Genomic DNA, 21,142 nt, shown 5'->3' with positions numbered 1-21,142 from the left:
AGACTCATTGGTTTTGCTAATAATACTGAGATGTTGGCACATGCATCTCTAATCTGTATGTATCTGATTATTACTAGTCATAGTCGGTTGCACTCAGATCCTTGGCACCTGTGTATGGCTACAAAGTCATGGGGTAGATTTCAATGGTAATGTTTATCACAGGCCTTCTTACTATGACACATAGAGGATATATCCATGGATGTGACTGGATTCTCTGTCATGATTTTGTGACTTCTTTGACTTCAAAATGATAGATAGTATACTGATAGATAAATAGGTAGACAGATGATACACAGAAGATAGATGATACAGACAGACAGATTCCTAAATTAGGCAAAGGACAAAATAAGTAGCAGCAAAAGGGAGAAATAGAGCATTCCTTTACATTAACTGGTTTCTCTCCGTATAATTTATTATGTGCCAATCCATCTTTTGGCATGCAGAAGAAAATAAAGGTAAGCAATTGAGGAATTATCTTTAAGAGTTTGGAATGTAGTCAAGATGTTGTGAACACAAACTACCCCTATACAGTCATGCTGTGTGACAGTGTGCAATACTGGTTGGGATACAAAGTTCAGAAGACATTTCTATAGGCAGCTCTGGGTGGAAAGGAAAGACTTCCAGGAGGCTGCGACTTGGATACAGTCTGACTCCAAGGATACAGTCTGACTCCAAAAGTAAAATGTTTCTCATAGTAACAAGGGGCCACAGAATTTAGAGGCAAAAGAAGTAATATCAGGAAATCTTACCAGTTCTGTTTCTAGTGTTACAGTAGGAATAAAGGCCCATTAAAGGAAAACTATTTCCTTCAAATCAAGGGAATAAAGTCTCTGGCCTGGGCAGAGACCTAACATTGCAGTTGGGAAGGTCAATTACCTGGCTATGGGACCACCACAGGAAGTGGGATCACCTTAAGGCCTGCTAAAGAGATAGGAAGAATAACTAGCCCTTAATGAGATAATGTACTTTCTTTCCCAGAATTCCCACCTGGTGCAGTAGCCTACAGAGCCTCAGCCATGCAGTTTCATAAGTCTGCTGGTTTTCTGAATTACTCAGGAAAGTCTTTTTCTTCTGTCTCTATTCCAAGCATGCTTTCCCTAGTACTTTGGGCTTCACTTTTCCTCTAAAGCTCCCCTTCCCCCGTGTGGCTGCTTGTCTACCATGTGGTTAACTTCCATGCTAGCCTACTCAAGCAGATGGCTTTTTTTCTTTTCTCCTCTGTCGTCCTCCGGGCAGGTGCCAAGATTTCCAGCCTACCTATTCTGGAGGTTTTCTTTTAAACACTAATAAAATTGTCCTTGAGTTTCCTATTAAGTGCATTCTTAAAATGTTTTTAATCAACAAGATTAAAAACCTCAAGAGGGGACCCGATTTCCCCAATAACACTAGCTAAGAAGAGATCTTAAAAACCAAAGGAAAAGTAAATCAGAATATAAATGGGGACGGGGGTGTATATTAAAACAAGGAGAGGAGAGCTGGGCATGGTGGCATACACGTTTAGTCCCAGCACTTGGGAGGCAGAGGCAGGCAGATCTCTGTGAGTTCAAGGCCACCTGGTTTACACAGTGAGTTCCAGGCTAACTGGGGCTACAGGGAGATGCTGTCTGAAAAAGACCAAAAAAAAAAAAAAAAAATTAGATAAATAAATAAAAGCAAAAACTTCCCGTCCTCAAAAGATAAAGTTTTTTTTAAAAGTGAAAATCAAAGTCATACATTTAATGAGAATATTTGCAAAGATGTATCTGACAAAAGATATACCTATATAAAAAATTTATAGATCAACAATAGGAGATGAAAAATAAAAAATAACTTTATCTAGGCATGGTAGCACACATCTCTAGTTCTAGCTCTTAGGAGGTAGAAGCTGTAGCATCAGGAGTTTAAGGTCATCCCTGAATACATAGCAAGTTTGAGTGACTCTGATTTACATAAACTCTATTGCAAAAAAAAAGAACAAAAAAACATCAATTTTTTAAATGGGCAAAAAATTAAAACAAATCCTTCAACAAAGAAGGTATCTATATAGCAAATAAGTACATGAGAAGATATTTGACGTCATTAGTTAGACAAATTAAAATATATAATGTGGGCAGATGAGATGGCTCAGCAGGTAAAGTGCTTGTCATGCAAGTCCAGTGACCTAAATTCAATCCCCAGAACCCATACAGTAAGAGAAAACCAACTCCCACAAATTATCCTCTGACTTCCATACATGTGTTGTGGTACAAGTATGTCTACACACAGACATAAATACCATACAAATAGATAAATGTAAAAATCTTTAAGTACACAATGATACTACTACACGATTATCACATCTAAAAAAATTGAAATTTACCAAGAATTTGAAGCAACTTCAATCTCATATAATGCTTTGTGATGGCTAATCCTGGGTGTCAACTTGACTGGATCTGGGATTAACTGAAATGAGAGAGATCTTGATTGGATCATCTGAAGCTGGAAGACACACCCTAAATATGGGTGTTAGCTTCTGATGGCAGCCCGTATAAAAGACCATGGCAGAGGAGAGTGCTTGCTTTTGGCGGCTTGCCTTCTCTCTCGCTGGTGAGTTGGTCTTGCTGCTGTAGACTGAAGACTAGCCAATTGTTTGGAATTCATCAGACCTTCATTGCTAGATTGGGACTACTGAGACATCCAGCCTCATGGACTGAGCGGCTACTGGATTCTCAGCCTCTCCAGCATGGTGCAGCTATTGTTGGACTACTCAGACTCTATCCTGAGAGCTAATCTGATATATATATTCTACTGGTTCTGTTTCTTTAGAGAACCCTGACTAATACATGTTTTTAGTAACATAAAACAGTATAACCACTTCAGCAAGTATTACTAATGGCAAGAAATTTTCTTAAATAGGTAAATCAGGTATTTCTTTCCTAGGTATCCATCGAGAACAAACTGATGCCCACGTACAGGTTTATCCACAAATGTTCACAGCCATATTATTTAGAACAGTCAAAAAACGCAAAATGATGCAAAGTCCCATCACTGGTGACGCAAATGTATGTGATGGTTAATCCTGATTGTCAACTTGATCAGATTTAGAATCACCGGGACACAAACCTTTGGGCTCATCTTTGTAGGTACTGCCAGAAAAGTTTAAGTGAGGTGGAAAGCCCTCACTGAAGGTGGGTAGCTGCAGTCAGTGTGCTGCAATCCCTCCCACACTGAATAAAGGGTGCTGAAAGTGAGTAGAGTGCCAGCTAGTGGAGCACCAGCACTCTGCTTCCTGACCACAGATGCGATGTCACCAGCAGGCTCAGGCTCCTGCTGATATGCCATAAATGACCTGATGGACTGTGTTCTCAAACTGTGAGGTGAAATAAACTCTTTGTAATGGTTAATCGTGATTATCAACCTCACTGGATGTGGAATCAACTAAGACACATGCCTCTTAGTGGGTCTGTTGAGGACATTTCCAGAAGGTATTAACTAAATGAGTGAGGACCTTCCCTCAGAGTGAGTGGCACCTTCCATCTGGTAACCCAGAGGTAAAGAGGTCAGAGTGAAAAGAGATGTTGATAGCCTGCCTGCTTTTGCTTCTTGATAGCATGTTTACTGCTGCTACTGTGGCTGCCACCACTTCCGGTGTCCTTGAGACATCAGGCTCCAGCCCCTTTAGCTTTCCAAGATGGAATGAAGATCAGAGACTCTCCAGTTATCTTCCAGGCCGTCAGCACAATATTGTGACAGTTGAAGCATTCAGATTCATGGACTGGGCAAGCTCTTGGTCTCTCTCCAGTTTGTAGATGGCATGATTGGACTATGGATCCATATAGTGTAAGGCATTCTAATGAATTTCCTTTTACAATATATATGTATATACATTCTATCAGCTCTGCTCCTTCAGAAAACCCTTTAAATTGTCTGTAATAAACTTTTGGTTTGGTTTCTTTTTGCTTGTTTTAAAATTTTCGTTGGCTATGTTCATTGTGTGTGATTCTGTGTTGTATAAGGCCATTTTCAGTATTTGATGTTGAGCATGCCCCATCCCTCCCCAACCTGCTAATCCCTTTTGTTCCCCTACACTATTTCATCTCTGCTTTCATGACTTGCATACATACATCATTCTATGTACTGCACAAAATCTAAGAACCACAAACGAGAGAAAACATGCATGGCTGCCTTCTTGAGACTGGGTTAATTCATTTATGATTATCTCCAGGCATCTCCTTTTTCTTACAAAATATCTAACTTCCTTTTTATTCATGGCCCCCCAAAAATCCATTGTGTACACATACCATATTGCATATCTAATCCTATTGTTGAACACCTGGTCTGGTGGTTCATTCCACAATGCAGCTGCTGTGAACAGTGCAGCAATAAACAATGATGTGACAACGTCCCTATGAGATGTTGACTTGGAGTCCTTTGGGTACATACTCAGGAGCACTATCATTGGGTAGATGAATTTTTAGGCTTTTCCTTGAGGGACTTCCACAGTGACTGGACTACTTTACATTCTTTTGCCAGTGGTGAATAAGGGTTCTCTTTTACTGACATTCTCATCAGCACTGTTACTTGTTTTCTGGATGACTGCCATTCTGAATGGGATGACAGAATCTCAGAGAAGTTCTAACCTGATTTCTCTGATAATAGTGAAACTGAAAACTTTCCAGTGTTTATTGGCCATTTGTATTTCAGCTTTTGAGAACTGTTCATTTCAGTCATTTATTTACTGAGTTGTTTAATTTCTTATTGTTTAGTTGTTTCAGTTCCTTGTGTATTCTGCACATAAACTCCGTCAGGTGTGCAGCTAGCAAGGGCTCCCCCATTCTGAAGGCGTTCTTCATTTGGTTAACTGTTCCTTTGATCAGCAGAAGCTCGTCATTTCATGAGGCTCCCTTTGTCAACTGTTGGAACTGTACTGAATGACTAGAGTCTTTTCAGAAAGTCTTTGTCTATGCCTGTATCTTGAACTATTTTTCTTACTTTACAGTTTCAGAGTTTCAGGTATTACATTTAAGATCTATGAAGCATGAGGCTGACTTTTGCACAAAATGAAGTAGAAATAGTTTCCTTCTACATGTGGGTCCTGAAGTTTCCAAGCACCATTTACTGAAGACTATTTTCTCCAATGTGCATTTTTTTTTTGCATCTTTATCAAAAAACCATGTGGCTGTAGATGCATGGGTTTATATCTGGGTTCTGTTCAATTCTATTAATCTATGTGTCTGCTTTTTGTGCCAATAACCATTTGCTTTTGATACTGTGGCTCTGTAATTTAACTTGAAATCAGTATGGTGATAACTCCATCAGTGTACCTTTTGCTTGGGATTGCCTTACCTATCTCACAGGTCTTTTTGTGATTTTTAAATTTTTTTCTGTTTCTGTAAAGAATGTCATTGGAATTTTGATGAGGATTTCATTGAATCTGTTGATTGTGTTTGATAGCAGTCATTGTCTTGATTAATTTTATTGTCAGCTTGACACAATCACCTGGGAAGAGGGCGTTTCAATTCCCTCAGAGAGGGATGACTCAGATCAGATTGGTTCATGATATGTGTCAGGAATTGTCCTGATTGTTGGCTGGGAGGGCCTAGCCCACTGTGGGCGGTGCTACCCTTGGGCAGGTGGTCCTGACTTGTAGAAGAAAGCAGGCTGAAGGGAGGTGCCACAGGCTAACAGGGCTGGGACTACAGTACAGGAGAACAGCAAAGGACAGCCTAGTGGTGGCCATGGACCATTTTGTGCGAGCCACTTTGTGAAGATCAACTAGATGCTGGTGGATCACCAGCATAGGGTGCATATCTACAACAGTAAGAAGATAAAATGTGAGACCAGGACTCTTCTTACATACCCACAGCTGATCTGGAGAGCTCAGAAAAATCATAAGTGTCAGATGGCCATCCCTCTGTCCCAGATTATGATTATTAATGAACAGGCTGCTGGATTTGATAAGAGTGCCAAAATGGTGGTTCAGCTGCACTAGACTCCTACTAGCAAAGAACCTGAGCAGTAAAAATTAATATGCCAAGGGATAGAGCGATGATTCAGGTTAAGAGCACAGGCTGCTCTTGGGGAAGGACCTGGGTTCAATTCCCAACAACCATGTGGTAGCTAACAACTGTCCATAAGTCCAGTTCCAGAGACTCCAAACACCCTCTTCTGACCTCTGCAGGCATTGCACGACACAGGTATACTTCTATACATACAGGCAATAGACTCATACACCTAAAATAAAAATAACAAATAAAATATTTTTTTAAGTTCATATATCAAACTCTCCTCCAAAAAAAAAATCTGTGGAAAGTCTTAACAGAATGGATCAAAGAAAGGACAGAATATCTGAACTGTAACACAAGATGGAAGGACCAGAACAATCCAACAAGGACAAAGACAGAACAGTAAGAAGGCTCCAGTGGAATTCCAAGATATATGTGACACTCTGACAAGTCCAAAGGGTTATAGGCATAGAAGAAGAACCTTGTTCTAAAGGCATAAAAAACATTCTCAAAAGAATCATAACCAAAATTTTCCCAGGGTTAGGGGGAAAATAGTGCCAATATAGATAGAGGAGAAATTTAGGCCACCAAACAGACAGGAATGAAAAAGAACCTCACCTCATCATATTAAAATTAAAACACTAAATATACAGAACAAAGAAAGTATTTTGAAAGTGGTAAGAGAGAAACAACATGCCACCATATAACAGCAAGCCCATCAGAATAATACCAGATTACCCAACTGAAATTTTAAAAGCCAGAAGGGCTTGGAATGATATATTTCACGTTCTGAAAGATCACAACTGGCAACCCAGATTACTATACCCAGCAAAGCTATCTATCATAACTGAAGGAAAATAAAATTTTTCCATGATAAAAATAAACTAAAAGAATTTATGATCACTAAGCCGGATCCACAGAAGATACCTGAAGGAATTATTCAGACTGAAAATAAAAACAAATCCAACCATGAGGCCACAGGAAAGAACAAACTCCATTAGATAATAGTTAAGTCAGACAGAACAAGGGAAAAAACAAATTATAAAATCAACAAAATAGAAGGAATGAATACGTAACTTTCAATAACTCTGAATATTAATGGTCTTAATTCTCTAATTAAAAGGCACAGACTACTAGACTGGATCAAAAAGCATGAATTATCTATTTGTTGCCTCAAAGAAATGCCACTCAACCACAAAAGACAGGCACTGCCTTAAAGTAAAAGGATGGAAAAATGTATTTCAAGCAAATGGGCCTAGGAAACAAGCAGGTGTTACTGTTCTAATATCTGACAAAATAGACTTCAAACCAAAACTAATGGGAAAAGATAAAGAAGGCTACTTCACACTGATTATGGTAACAATAAATTAAGAGGACATTATAATTATAAAGATATATGCCCCAAATACATGTGCAGCAAATTTCATAAAACAAGTACTACTAGATATAAAGTCACAAATTAACCCCAGCATAATTATAGTGGATGAATTCAATACTCCACCTTTACCAATTGACGGGTTCTCCTGACAAAGAAAAAAAAAACATAAAGAGAACTATCTAAATGAAATCATATCATTCAATGGATTTAACACATCTACAGAACATGCCACACAAACACTGGAAAATCTATTTTTCACAGCAGCCCATGGAATTTTTCTATAAAACAGATCATATACTAGGATGCAAAGCAAGTCTTAACAAACAAGAGAACTGAAATAATTCCTTGCATTCTATATGATCATAACAGAAGACTACAAACCAACACCAAGAGAAACCCCAGAGCATAACCAAACTCACAGAGATTAAGCAATAAACCACTGAACCAAGAATGGGGCCTCAAAAGAGTCCAGAGGGAAATAAAAATATTCCTAGAATCAAATGAAAGTGAAAACACACTATATCAAAATTATGGGGTACAATGAAAGCACTCTTGAGAAGGAAGTTTAGGGGCTGGGGAGAGGCTCAGTGGTTAAGAACACTGGTTGTTCTTGCACAAGACCCAGGTTTGAATCCCAGCACCCACATGGCAGCTAACAACTGTCCGTAACTCCAGTCCCAGGGGATCCGACAGCCCCTTCTGACCAATGCAGGCATTGCACAACATGGGTACACTTACCTACATGTAGGCAATACACGCATATACATAAAATAGAAATAATAAAAAAAAATTTAAAGTTTAAAAAAAAAAAGAAACTGTATCTGGAGAGTTGGCTCAGTAGTTAAGAACACTGACTGCTCTTCCAGAGGACCCAAGTTCAGTTCCCAGCACCTACATGGTGACTAACAACCATCTATAACTCCAGTTCCAGGGATACGATGCCCTCTTCTGACTTCCAGCATTGCATGACACAGGTGTTCTTACATACATACAGGAAAAACACTCAAACACATAAAAAAATAATAAATTTTGAAAAAAAAAAAAAGAGAAATCAGAGAGATCTCAAACAAGTAACTTAATGATGTACCCTAAAGCTCTGGAAAAAGAAAAACAAGTCAAACCTTAAATCAGTAGACAGAAAGAAATGGCAGAAATTAATGAAATAGAAAACACACACACAAAAAAACAACAAAACAAAGAATTCGTTCTTTGAAAAGATTAAAGAAGACAGAAAAAAACTCAGTCAAACTAATCAAAATAAAGAGATAAAAGACCAAAATTAACAAAATTAAAGATAAAAGAAAACCATTACGATAGATAACAATGAAATTCAGGAAATCACTAGGTCTTATCTAAAAAATACGTATTACACTGTATCGGAAAAGCTAAAAGAAATGAATGAATTTCTAAACACATATGGCCTACCAAAATTCAATACAACTATTCAAGCAGCGAGACTGCAGCAGTAATTTAAAGTCTCTCAACCTAAACACTCCAGACCCAAATGAATTTCACTGATGAATTTTACCAGACCTTCAAAGAACTAACAGCAGTGCTTCTCAAACCACTCCATAAGATAGAAAAGGAAAGAACATTTCCAAACTCTTTTGATAAAATCATGTTACCCTGATATGGAAACCAGATAAGATGAAGCAAAAAAAGAGATGAAGATAAGCACAAAACTTCTCAACAAAATACTTGCTAACTGAATTCAAGAACACATCAAGAAGATCATTTATCATGATCAAGCTGGCTTTTTTTCTAAAGATGCAGTGGTAATTCAATGCACATAGTTCAATAAATATTATAAATTACATAGGCTGTCTCAAGGAGAAATTGCAGGGTCATCTCAATAGACACAGTAAGTTTTTGACAGAAATCAACAACCCTTCCTATTAAAAGTCCTGAAGAGAGCCAGGCGTGGTGACCCAAGCCTTTAATCCCAGCACTTGGGAGGCAGAGGCAGGTGGATCTCTGTGAGTTCAGCCTCATCTACATAGCAAGTTCCAGGATAGCTGGGGCTACAGGGAGACCCTGTCTCAAAAAGACCAAAAAAATTTAATTTAATTTATTTAAAAGTCCTGAAGAAACTCAGAATAGAAGGACTGGATCTCAACATAATAAACACTATATATGACAAGCCTTGTGCTAGACACCTGGGTTGAGGGAGCCTCAATTGGGGAACTTCTTCTATTGGAATGGCCTATGGCCATGTCTGAGGGGCATCTTCTTGATGAGTGATATGGGAGGGCCCAGCCCACTGTGGGTGGTGCCACCCCTGGGCAGGTAGGCCTGTGTTGTATGAAAAAGAGGCTGAGCAGGGGCCAGGGGAGCAAGCCAGTAAGCCACATTCCTCCATGGCCTGTGCTCTAGCTCCTGCCTCCAGGTTCCTGCTCTGAGTTCCTACCTTGGGCTCCCTGATGAACTGCGACCTGGGAGTTGTAAGCTGAATAAACCCTTTCCTCCCCAAGTTGGTATTGGTCAGAGTGTTTTGTCACAGCAATGAAGAAACAAACCAACAAGTCAACAAGATATTAAAAGGGGGGAATTCAAAGCATATCCACTAAAATTAAAAGCAAGACCAGGGTGCCCACCCTCTCCACTCATTCCACACAGTCCTAGAAATCTTGACCAGAGCAATAAGACAAGAGAAGCAAATCAAAGGGAATCAAATAGAAAAGGAAGAAATGCAAGTTATCTCTATCTTCAGATACGATTTTATATATGAGACCCTAGAGACTCAACCAGAGTAGTCTTAGAATTCCTGTGCCAGATAGCTTTAGTATTAACTTGACACACCTGGGTTGAGGGAGCCTCAATTGGGGAATTTCCTTCATTGGACTGGCCTGTGGCCATGTCCATGGGGCATCTTTTTGATGGTTGAGTGATGTGGGAGGGCCCAGCCCACTGTGGGTGGTGCCACCCCTGGGCAGGTGGGTCTGTGTTGCATAAGAAAGCAGGCTGAGCAGGGGCCAGGGAGCAAGTCAGTAAACAGTGTTCCTCCATGGCCTGTGCTCCAGCTCCTACCTTCAGGTTCCTGCCCTGAGTTCCTACCTTGGGCTCCTTGATGAATTGTGACCCGGGAGATGTAAGACAAATAAACCCTGTCCTCCCCAAGTTAGTAGTGGTCAGAGTGTTTTGTCACAGCAATGGAAAAACAAACTAGGACACTCATAAATGCCTTCAGGAAAGTGGTAGGACAGAAAATTAGCATACAAAAATCAGTAGCCTTCCTATAGACTAATGACAAGCATTTTAAGAAAGAAATCAGGGAAACAATCCCATTCACAATAGCCTAAAAAATAACCTGCAGACTCAATCTCTATGCTTAGGTCACTTGTGACCTTTTGTGTTCCTGGCCCTCTGTTGCATGAATTCCAGTGGGGGCTATGGGAGGTGCCAGTGGGAAAGGGAGTATAAAGATGATTAAGATTGATTGAGATGTTCTGTATGAAACCAAAAAAAATTCAATAAGAAATCTAACCAAGGATGTGAACAGCCTCTGTAAAACTTTAAAACACTAATGAAAAAGTTGAGGAAGACACTAGAAAAATGGGAAAACCTCCCGTGCTCCTGGATTAGTAAAATTAAATATTGTGAAAATGGCCATCCTACCAAAACCTCGTAGACACAGAAAAGGCAATCTTAAAATTCATAAAGAAGCACACACAAAAAACGAGATAGCCAAAGCAATCCTAAGCAAAGAGAATACTTCTGGAGTATCACCATCCCCGATTTCTAGTTACACTGCACAGCCATAAAAAAATAGCATGGTATTGGCACACACACACACACACAAAAAAAAACCAAAGTTATGTAGATCCATGGAATAGAATAGAAGACCTGATTTTTGACATTGATGACAAAAATAAATATTGGAGTAAACATATTCAACAAATGGTGCTGAAAAAACAGAATGTCTATATACAGAAGAATGAAACTAGATTCTTATCTCTCACCCTGCACAAAACTGAACTCCAAACAGGTCAAGGGCCGCAACACAAACCTTGAAATTCTGAAACTACAAGAGGAAAAAGTCGGGAGTATACTTCAGTATGTAGGCACATAGTCCTATAGGTAAGGACTTTCTAAATAAGATTCCAGTCACTCAAGAAACAAGGCAGTAATTGACAACTTAGACCTTATGGAATTAAAAAGCTTCTGTACAGGGAAGGAAACTGAATGAAGCTGAGTGAAGAGGCAGCTTATAGAACAGGAGAAAATCTTTGCTGGGTTTACGCAGACAGAAGATTTGCTAATCAAATTCATAATATAACTATGAATCTTTTAATGTTGAGGATATAGCCAATAGTGCCTTTGTACAAACAATATAGACTATAGGGTACTTACACAAATCTAGACAGTAGTGCTTACCATACACTCATGCTGTATGGAAGAGTTGACACTACAAACCTGCACAGCATATTATTATATTGAACACTGTAGGAAACTACAACATAGTGATAAGTATTTGTGTATCTGAACCTATTCAAGCATAGAAAAGGTGCAATAAACATATGGTGGGTATAAATGATAGAACTTCGTACCCTGACATGGGGCACTTACCATGAAGGGAGTGCACAGGATCGGAAGTTACTTTAGGTGGGTGAGCAGGTGAACAGGAAGGCCTGAGATAGTACTACACATGGCTATACTTCATAAACACTGCATGTAGACAACGTAAAGTTCATTTTAAAGGCTCTTCCTTTGGTAAATTAAACTGACCTTACTGTATTTGTTTTACTTACAAACACTTTAATTTTTAAGACTTTTGACTCTTTTGTAGCAATGCTTGGCTTAAAATACAAACACTGTAGGCCATAGTAACTTTTCAGCTCACTATAATCTCATGGGATCACTGTCCTATATATGATCCATCATTGGCCAAAATATTGTTACATGGCCCATACTGTACATGTACAGCTTAGGCACAGAATGAAAAGTTGCTTTAACATTAGAAAATAAGTCATCATCTGTTTAAAACTATGTTCAAGACTGGACATTTAATAAAATTCAATACACATGACTGATTTTTTTAACTTTTAGAAAATTAAAGATTTACAAGCTTAAGCCTGACAAAGGCTATGTAGCAGAAATATCTATTATCCATCATACACTCTTACACTGAGACTAGAGCACTGAAGAAAACAAACAGTGCTAGAATCACAGAGCTTACAGTCTACTAAGAGCACAGGTAAGTAAGGAGATGATGATTATGCAGCACAGCAAGGTGGTCTGAGGAAAGAACAGAGTGCCATAGTAACCAAGGACAGCTGGCAAACCTCACTTCGATGGTGACAGTTACCTCAGCAGATGATACTTCTGGGCAAGAACTGGGTGACTTTCATGTTTGTGTAGCTCAATATCTAAGACAATGTCTAGCATGAAGAATTCTTCAATCAATATTTCTTTTCTTACATTTATTTATTGTGTATGAGTATATATGTGTGGGGACATGCATGGTACATGTGTGGAGGTCAGTGGACAACTTTTTGGACTCAGGGCTCTCCCTATACCATGTGGGTTCTGGGGATCAAACTCAGGTCATCAGACTTGTTGGCAAGCACCTTTACTACGTTCCATCTCATTGGCCCTAGTAAATGTTTCTTCAACCAGCGAACAAATGAACAAAAATGAATAAACATTTAATAGTGACTGTAGATTCTAGTAAATGTCAGGGAATATCAACAAACTACATGATTTAATTGAACTTTTATATTTTCTAGAGTCTATCTGCATTTAAACATACTACTACACACATTCCATACCCATCAGCAAGCCTAAATACTCACGGATACAAGGGGTTTGTATTGGCCAGTTGGAGAGTGTGTGTTTTCACAGGTTCCACAGCTATTAACATGTCTTGTTCCACAGCCATAGGAAGAACAGAATAGCCACAGTAATCTATATGTTCTCCTAGATAAAAGAGGAAGCACAGCTTATCATTGCTGGCATTTTAAACAAAAGAAGCTCAAGTAACTTATGTAAACAAAAGCTCTTGGAGGGGCTGGAGAGATGGCTCAGCGGTTAAGAGCACTGACTGCTCTTGCAGAGGACCCAGGCTCAATTCCCAGCACCCACATGGCGGCTACAAACCATCCTTAACTCCAGTTCCAGGGGAATCCGAAGCCCTCTTCTGACCTCTGTGGCATTGCATGACACAGGTGCACTCACATACATGCAGGCAATACACTCATATACATAAAATAAAAATAATAAATAAAATATTTTTTAAAAAAGCTCTTGGAAAGAAGCATATCTTCACTGAAACTTCTACAAGGCTGAGTGATTAGAACTTCACTAACTGCGTAGACAATGGAACGTTGCAGGTCCAGGGCCAAATTATCTTGGGCCATCTTTAGCCCCCGCAGTACTCATTTATTTCACATCTCTGTATGTGATCTAACATCTTTGTGCCTACTGGGGAATCCTTTGGAATGTATGAACAGACCCCTAACTTCCACCAATCAAAGGCTAACAATGCCATCAGATAGCATCTAAGGCTGATGGCTGAGATTCCCCCACTTTTCTGTAACCTGCCTAACCCAATGTTTCTACCAATGTATTTGAGAAGTACCTTAATTTATGATTTTCTTTGTTCTGTTAATATAAAACTTCATGAAACTGTTATCACACTGGAACATGGAATTTGGTGTAAAATGAATCTGTGTTCCTGGGCCATGGCCACTCATATTTGGCTCCAAAATAAACTTTCACATCCCCTTTGAGGTGAGAATTGTTTCTTTAATCAACAGTTAACACATGGGAAAAATATGGTCATGATCAGCTCTTAATAGAAAATGATAGTACTACAGGCAGATACTCAGTTTCCCTTTAATCCCAAACAGTTGGGCCAGGAACTCCTACAGGTCATAAGTATATTGGTTTCTGTTAATTTTGGTGACTCTTTTTCCTCTTAAGCTTTTTTTTTTTCCACTTTCTAATTTACAACGATCATTTTCTAAACTTATGCCATGTGACTAGTTTTATGAGCATCAAGCTAATTAATATCTCTTTCCTCTGTTACTTTTTATTAACTTCTTAAATATGAACTTAAATATGAACTTAAATGAATTCTACTCGCTTCCTCACTAGCTAATGAGCTCACCAAAAGCAAGGACTTATCTTTTCTGCGGCCCAAGAAAATGTCTAGCAATTCATTCTGATTTTTTTTGTTGTTATTTTATGTAAGTTATCATTTAAACTCAAAATTGTTGTTCATGAGACATAAACACAAAATCACGAATTCAAGAAAGATGGGCTAGGCTCATTCATTTTCCTGGTACAACTTTCTATCAGATCGTTCCTATGGCAAACATTAACCAGTTAGGAAACAAAAAAATTAATAGGAGACAATTCAGCCTCACAATTCTGTTTTTATTCTACATATTATTACAGCAGACAAGTCTTTTGTTTCTCTATACTCTTTATAATGGGGTAACTTAAGGGCTTTTTATGGATTAACAATGAGATGAATAATTTGTTTTCAAAGTTATCTTTCTGCCCAATTATCGTCAAAAAGACCATGATTTGAAACAAGTTGAAATCATGAAAAATGAGACCTACAGGAGGGCACATGTTCTGTTGGGCTTTACAGCATAGGCAGCAGCTGCTGAGAGTGAGCATTCTTTGTAAAAACTGTTTCAAAGGAGGGGAAAAAAAAAGCTCTGGGTGAGAGGGAGGGAGGGAGCAGAAACTGCTGAAAAGGACAGATAACAAAACTATTATATCTTTTCAATATTTTAACGGAAAGTATACTAGTGCTTTTAAGTGAAATTCAGTTTGTCTCCAGCACTGTCTAATTAGTATTAGAATCAAATGTTCTCCCTCTCACTGACTCAGGATGTAGTCAGCACCCACCCCAAAACAAGCAGACCTCTGAGGACACTGCTCCTTTGGGTCCTCCAGCATTGAGGGGCTGAAGCCCCAGCCCTACACTCCCAGGCCCTTTTCCTGTCCTCTGCTCGTCTGAGGCTCTGCCACTTTCTCTCCTCACCACCTTCCTCTGTGACTCTCTTGGACAGTTCACTTCTCTCTAAAGACCTTAGCACCTGTCTCCATCCCCCGCTTCATTCCAATCCCACAATAACAGACAGATAATGTCCTAGGCCAAAGCCCCAGCTTCCCAGTCCCTTGATCAGAAAAGTTGACCTACTCACTGATTCAGCCACCTGCTTCTATCATCTTACTTCCAATAACTGCTAGGAGAGTCCATCACCTGCAACTTTTCTATCTATGAAACGGGTTTCAAGTCTCACCCTTTTACTGAAATTTCCACCCTGTCTTTTTTCCATCTTTCTCTACTCCGTAAGCTCCCTCTTACCTTTCTTTCATTTTCTACCCAGCGTAGATGTCAGTGTTCGTTGCTTTACCTGGTCTTCTGCCAGTAATGTCCACTTGCCTGTTCCATGTCATTTTCTATAAGTGTTGCCCTAAATAAAACCCAAAACCTACAGCCAAACCATGCACTTCAGACTAGCTGTGGTGGTTTGAACGACAATGTCCCCCATAGGTTCCAAGTATTTGGACATTTTGTCCCCAGATGATGGCGCTGTTTAGGGAGGTTTTAGAAGGTGTGGCCATGCTGGAGGAAGCATATCACTGGGGGTGGGTTTAAGAGCTCAAGCCTTGCCAGATCTCTGGTCGCTCTCTTGCTTCCTATGCCTGCTTGATGATGTGAGAGCTTAGCTTCTGCTGCTCCTGTTCCAGCTACCTCCAGACACCATGCCTCCCTGCCATGATGGACTGTAATTCCCCTAGAACCATAAGCTCAAATAAACTCTTCCTTTTATAAGTTGTTTTGGTCAGTGTTTCTATCACAGCAACAGAAAAGTGACTAATACACTAGCCGAGGCAGGGAAATGACAGTTCTCTGAGTTGCCACAGTCCACAAGTCCTCTTCTTTAAATCAGGTCTCAGTGCTTTCCAGCAAAGGGGTTTTTTCCAGCCACTTCTCCTCTCCCATCCTTCACACTTAAATATTTCTTCCCTCTCCCTAAATTCCCAGCTCTCCTACTACCCTCATAAGAACATCCTCAATCTTCTACTGCAAAATTATACATCCTGTACATCGATGTGCATCCTCTTCATCCATGCGTCCTGTTAAGAGCTGAAGTAGCCCTTGCCCTATGCTCCAGACACCAGGCTTCCTATTCTCCACTGGGCATGCCCTTCTAATGATCTGCAATCTCTTTCCCCATAGACTTCATGCCATCATAACTCACCCATCCCTGCTAATGATGCTCAAGTATTTTCTGATTTTTTTTTAATCCTCTATTATTTGCTTCAAATAAACAAGGTAGTAAAAGCTGGTAATTGAAGTTGTTTGATTGGTACATGGAAGTACATTATATTATTCCAATTACTTGTTTGAAATTTGCATTTTCCCTCATAAAAAGGGTCTTTTAATCCTCTTTGAACACTGAAATTTTCTCAGCTCCCCATATTATTTTCTCATGACAAGCCTCATTCTGGAGGCCACAACTTTTAACTTTCCTCAACAGACTTCTCTAGCTCCCCCACATCTGGATGAGGATCTTCTTATTAACTTATTACATCCTGTGCTTCCCTATCAAACATGTAAGATACATATTTTTAGCTGTAAACATCTTTGTTCAAATGGAACCTCATATGGACATGAAATGAGGAAAAAAGACAAGCCAGAGGCACTTCCTGTTGAGCTTTAGCATGGCTGGCACCCAACTCAACAGGAATCCCTGAGCAAAGCAAATTCCTAGGGCTCTGCTGGCCACAACTTGAAGGGGACATACTCAAGGAGTTTAAGAGCTCCATCATACTTGCCACGGGACAGTAGGTTCTATGAGGGCAGGAACTCTGCTGCCTGCCCCCCCATAACATCATGAATGCTATACAGAAGAGACACAAGACACCAACTAACTTAAAAAGTGAGTAAAAGATCTCCTTTTGATAAAATCTTGTGGGAATTTTTTCCCTAGACTTCTCTATAGCACTTTCTTAGTACAGTCTTCCTCTTAGTTTCCAAAACATCATTTATGATAGTTAATATCAGGTGTTAACTTGATTTAGGAATAGCTAGATAGCTAGAAAGAATTCTTTCTGAGGTGTTTTCCCATTCATATGGAAAGGTATGTTTTAAATTGGCTTTCTCATCACCTCCCCTGAAGACTAGCTCTCCTAGCTTTGGCGAGCACTACACAAGCTGCTAAGGGAAAACAGTAATTGATGGTCCCACCTCAGCTTTAAGGCCTAATAACCTCAATGACTAGCACGACAAACTACATTTGGGCAGTAGTGGCACTTTTATCTTGGGGGTAATCAAGAGCTACCTAATTGGACTTAAAGCCCATTTATTGGGAGGACTCATGTGTGATACTATAAATCTAGCCAAATACACACAGCTGGAGAGGTCACAGATCTTAAAGAAAACCTCAAGGCTGTCACATCCCTAGACAAATGTAACTTCTTACTATGTGCAAAATATGGATCCTTATATTTACAGAAAATTATCCCAGTCACCACTCATCAAAGAAGCTTTTTTTGCAACAGACAGAGATTATTACAGAATTCCACAACTAGTCATACACAGACTATGTCTGTGAATTTCCCAAGCCTAAGTGGCCCATCTACAATGCAACCTCTATACCTAAGGTTCACAGAACACAGAACAAGGGGTAATGCACCTCTCACTTCTCATCAATGAAGCTCCACCATGCAACAAAGGGCCAGGAACACAAAAGGTCACAAATAGTGTAGAGACTAAGAGTCTGCAGAGTCCTTCGACAGGACTCCTATAGTAAATTCCACCCACCTAGGGCTCAGGAACCATTGTGGAAGAGGGGACAGAAAGATTGTAAGAGCCAGGGAAGTTGGTACATGACCATATGGAAATAGAGTCCTACAGGCTCCTGAGACCCTGCTCATATGAACCTACAGCAATGGTGTCAGCATGCACAAGACCCATGCAAACTCAAGCAGGCCAAAGTCCAGCACGGAACTGTGGAAATGGGCAGCAGGCCCCAATCTTAGTCAAAGAATTACTAGCAGATGATTACTGTTGGGTGAAGAAGCGCTGATCTTCTTAAAGGGAGGGACTCTAGATAGGCTGACTAGAGCCCGGTGGATGAACTTGCACTGAGGAACGTCTGGGGATACTAAGTTGACACAATAGGCCTTAACACAAACGACAGACTATATAAATTACAATTGGGGGGTACAGGAGGGGGCATAAAAATGATTAAGATGTTCTTATGAAATACACAAAAACTCAATAAAAAATTCTGTCTCTCTGTGTGTGTGTGTGTGTGTGTGTGTCTATATGTTCTTCCCTGGTTTCCTCCTTCCTATCAATCCTTTCATCCTCATGCTGTCTGTACATGTTTCCTATGCTCTTTTGTTGAATGACTGCTCCAAAGCACCCATTCTCAGCATCCAATTCTCCTCTACTCACTTTCCCTAAAAAAGGAGCCTATTCCAATAGTTTCATTTCTCAGTTATTTGCCATGAACTTGAAACTATATCTTCAGCTCTGTTCTCTTTGTGAACCTCAAAAGCATATCCAAATGGCTTTCGTGATATCCAAAGCATTTCAAACTAAAAAGCTGATTTTTCTCCTCTTCCAGGATCCCCTCACTTAAAACTCAGCACCACTCTCTGCTGAGTTTGGTCAAGTCCAGAGTTCAGCATCAGCCCTTGCAGTTCGTCACCTTTAGCAGAGAATCAGAGTGAACATCCACAGCTCCTCACTGTTTGCATCTTCAGCTCTGCTTCTGCTTCACTTCAAGTGCATGAAGCCCATTTTCTTATTAGAAAGTAGTAAAGATTTTTAGTATTAAAACAAGACACAAACAAAGACACAAATAATGAACCATTCTTGCTAATTTTAATCTACAACCTCTCTATGGAAAGTCTCCTTATGTAGATACAGTAACTATCCAAAACAAGAACGTTAGACATTTGAGTACTTAAGACTGAATGTCAGAAGAACAAAAGATATTTTCTATGTGTTCTTTCTTCAGTGAGGTATGTATACTGCATAAAAGCATAACTTATTTTGATATAGTGTTTTTAATATACATAAATTGATTACAGTTTTTTTAAGTGTGACATCCTAGAACAAAACCCCAAATTTACTAGTAATACAAATTTCTGTGGCGTTTGCTGTGCACCATACATGCAAAAAATTCAAGAAACCATTAAATATTTAGGAACATTCAACATCAAAAGTGCTAACATCTAAGTATACAGCAGCAACTCACAAAGCTGCAACTGTTGGGGAACCCTGCTGTTAAGGTTGGCTCCTTTCTCAGAAGGGGCTTCCTGCCTGACTTAGCTGGAAAGTGCTGCCAAGCATGGATACTTGGCCTCATTTAAAACATGACCTTTGGCATAGTTACCTGGAGTAAAAACTACCCCCAGGTTTTTTCTATATGATAATTAGGCATTGCCCATGCCTCCACACTATATTTTCCCTAAGCCCCACTGAATAAATGGAGCTGTTTCACTGAGTCTGGAGCTGTTTGTATCACTGAACCTGCCTCCCCGGAAGGGCTTTCTTCTGTCAGTGCTCACTGGCCGTCCCTGACCCCGTTCATCGCTTCTGCTCCCTTTGTCTTCGTGGACCAGTGGCCAACAACCCATAAGGGGAGCGACCCCCACAGCTGGCGCCCAATGTGGGGCTCCTGGAACGTGCAGAGTTTGTGAGTATCCCCTCTCTCCAAGAAGGTAGCAGCAGCTTTGCCTTAAGCCATCCCACCCTCTTTTTCCTCCTTTTATTTTCGGTCTGAGTCTTTGAGTGGTACCGTTAAAGACAAAGGAGCAATTGAGGCTTTCTGATCAGGGCTACCCCCTGATGTTAGGCAAAGGCTCTTAGCCCTCTTAACGGACCCCGACTGCCTGCATGGGTGTAGACAAGACCCCCTATCTATACATCTTTCTAATGCAAAAACCAGGTAATGCAAGACCAGTTAATTGCTCTTAGAGCGATCGCCAGATCTCTCAAATTTGCAGGCAGGCTTGCGCTGTGGACTCTGTGGAATTCCCTGAGGTTTGATCACCAGCATGTTCCCTTTGGAATCAGCGTTTCACCCCCCTTTCCTTTTCTATCTTGAACAACAACTCTAGAAACAAAATCCCCAAAGTTCTAAGGGATTTTTATACAAGCTTTGAAGTCAACTTCTAAAATAACAAACTTCCTTAATCTGTTTTATCTCGCCCCCGGGGTGCTCAAGCTCAAGCTCAACCAGTTAGGTGAGAATTTAAATTAACTAGCCTCAGGACAAAAGGGCACTCCAGCTCCAAGTGCCCATAAACAAAAACAAAGGATTTAAACCGTGGGTGGCCGCGTAGAACTTAAAGAATTTAAGGCAGCTTGCACCATACAAATGAAAAAAAGATTTTAAAAAGCCATTTTTTTTTCGTAAACTTTTTCTTAGGGAAGGGGCTCATCAGAGGACGACTCCACGTGGAGGGCTTTCTCCTGTAGTCTTCTGCACCCCTGCAGGCTTCCCCTTAGGGGGCATGACTTCATGCCACGCGCACCCGGATGGCGGCTGGCTCGCACTAAGGGCGCATGCATAGCGCTGGTCATAACCTTTTCAACCCCCCTCCAGGGGCACACGCCGCGGGATGCTGCTGTGTCCATCCACAGATGCAGGGCTCGCACCTTTTCTCCTTTTAGTCTTTTCTCCCCCCAAGGTACCAGCATGTTTTTTCCAATCCAGACTGACAGCCCTCTTCAAAGAAATTTACCATGCAAGTTAACAGTCTTGCCTTAGTTAAAAATAATATATGGATAAACAATTTTAAAAACTTTAAAAAAACT

At 40.1% G+C, this 21,142-nt stretch overlaps 1 protein-coding gene across 4 annotated transcripts in view; it reads right to left on the bottom strand.

Annotated features, from left to right (window-relative positions):
• The window catches only part of Galk2 (galactokinase 2), a 152,409-nt gene that overhangs the window by 112,033 nt on the left and 19,234 nt on the right, over positions 1–21,142 (bottom strand). For 3 of the 4 annotated variants that reach the window (XM_008831791.2, XM_008831793.2, XM_008831794.2), the window contains exon 3: positions 13,134–13,257. The exons of the other annotated variant lie outside the window; for it this stretch is intronic. In XM_008831791.2, the coding sequence (XP_008830013.1) occupies positions 13,134–13,257 (124 nt within the window). The remainder of the gene's footprint in view (positions 1–13,133; positions 13,258–21,142) is intronic. 4 annotated transcript variants of the gene reach the window in all.

Source organism: Nannospalax galili, unplaced genomic scaffold, assembly GCF_000622305.1.
Source record: "Nannospalax galili isolate Female #2095 unplaced genomic scaffold, S.galili_v1.0 scaffold735, whole genome shotgun sequence".
Classification (NCBI taxonomy): Eukaryota; Metazoa; Chordata; class Mammalia; order Rodentia; family Spalacidae; genus Nannospalax; species Nannospalax galili.
The sequence above is the reverse complement of the archived record's forward strand: the minus strand, read 5'-3'. Positions and strand labels throughout refer to the sequence as shown.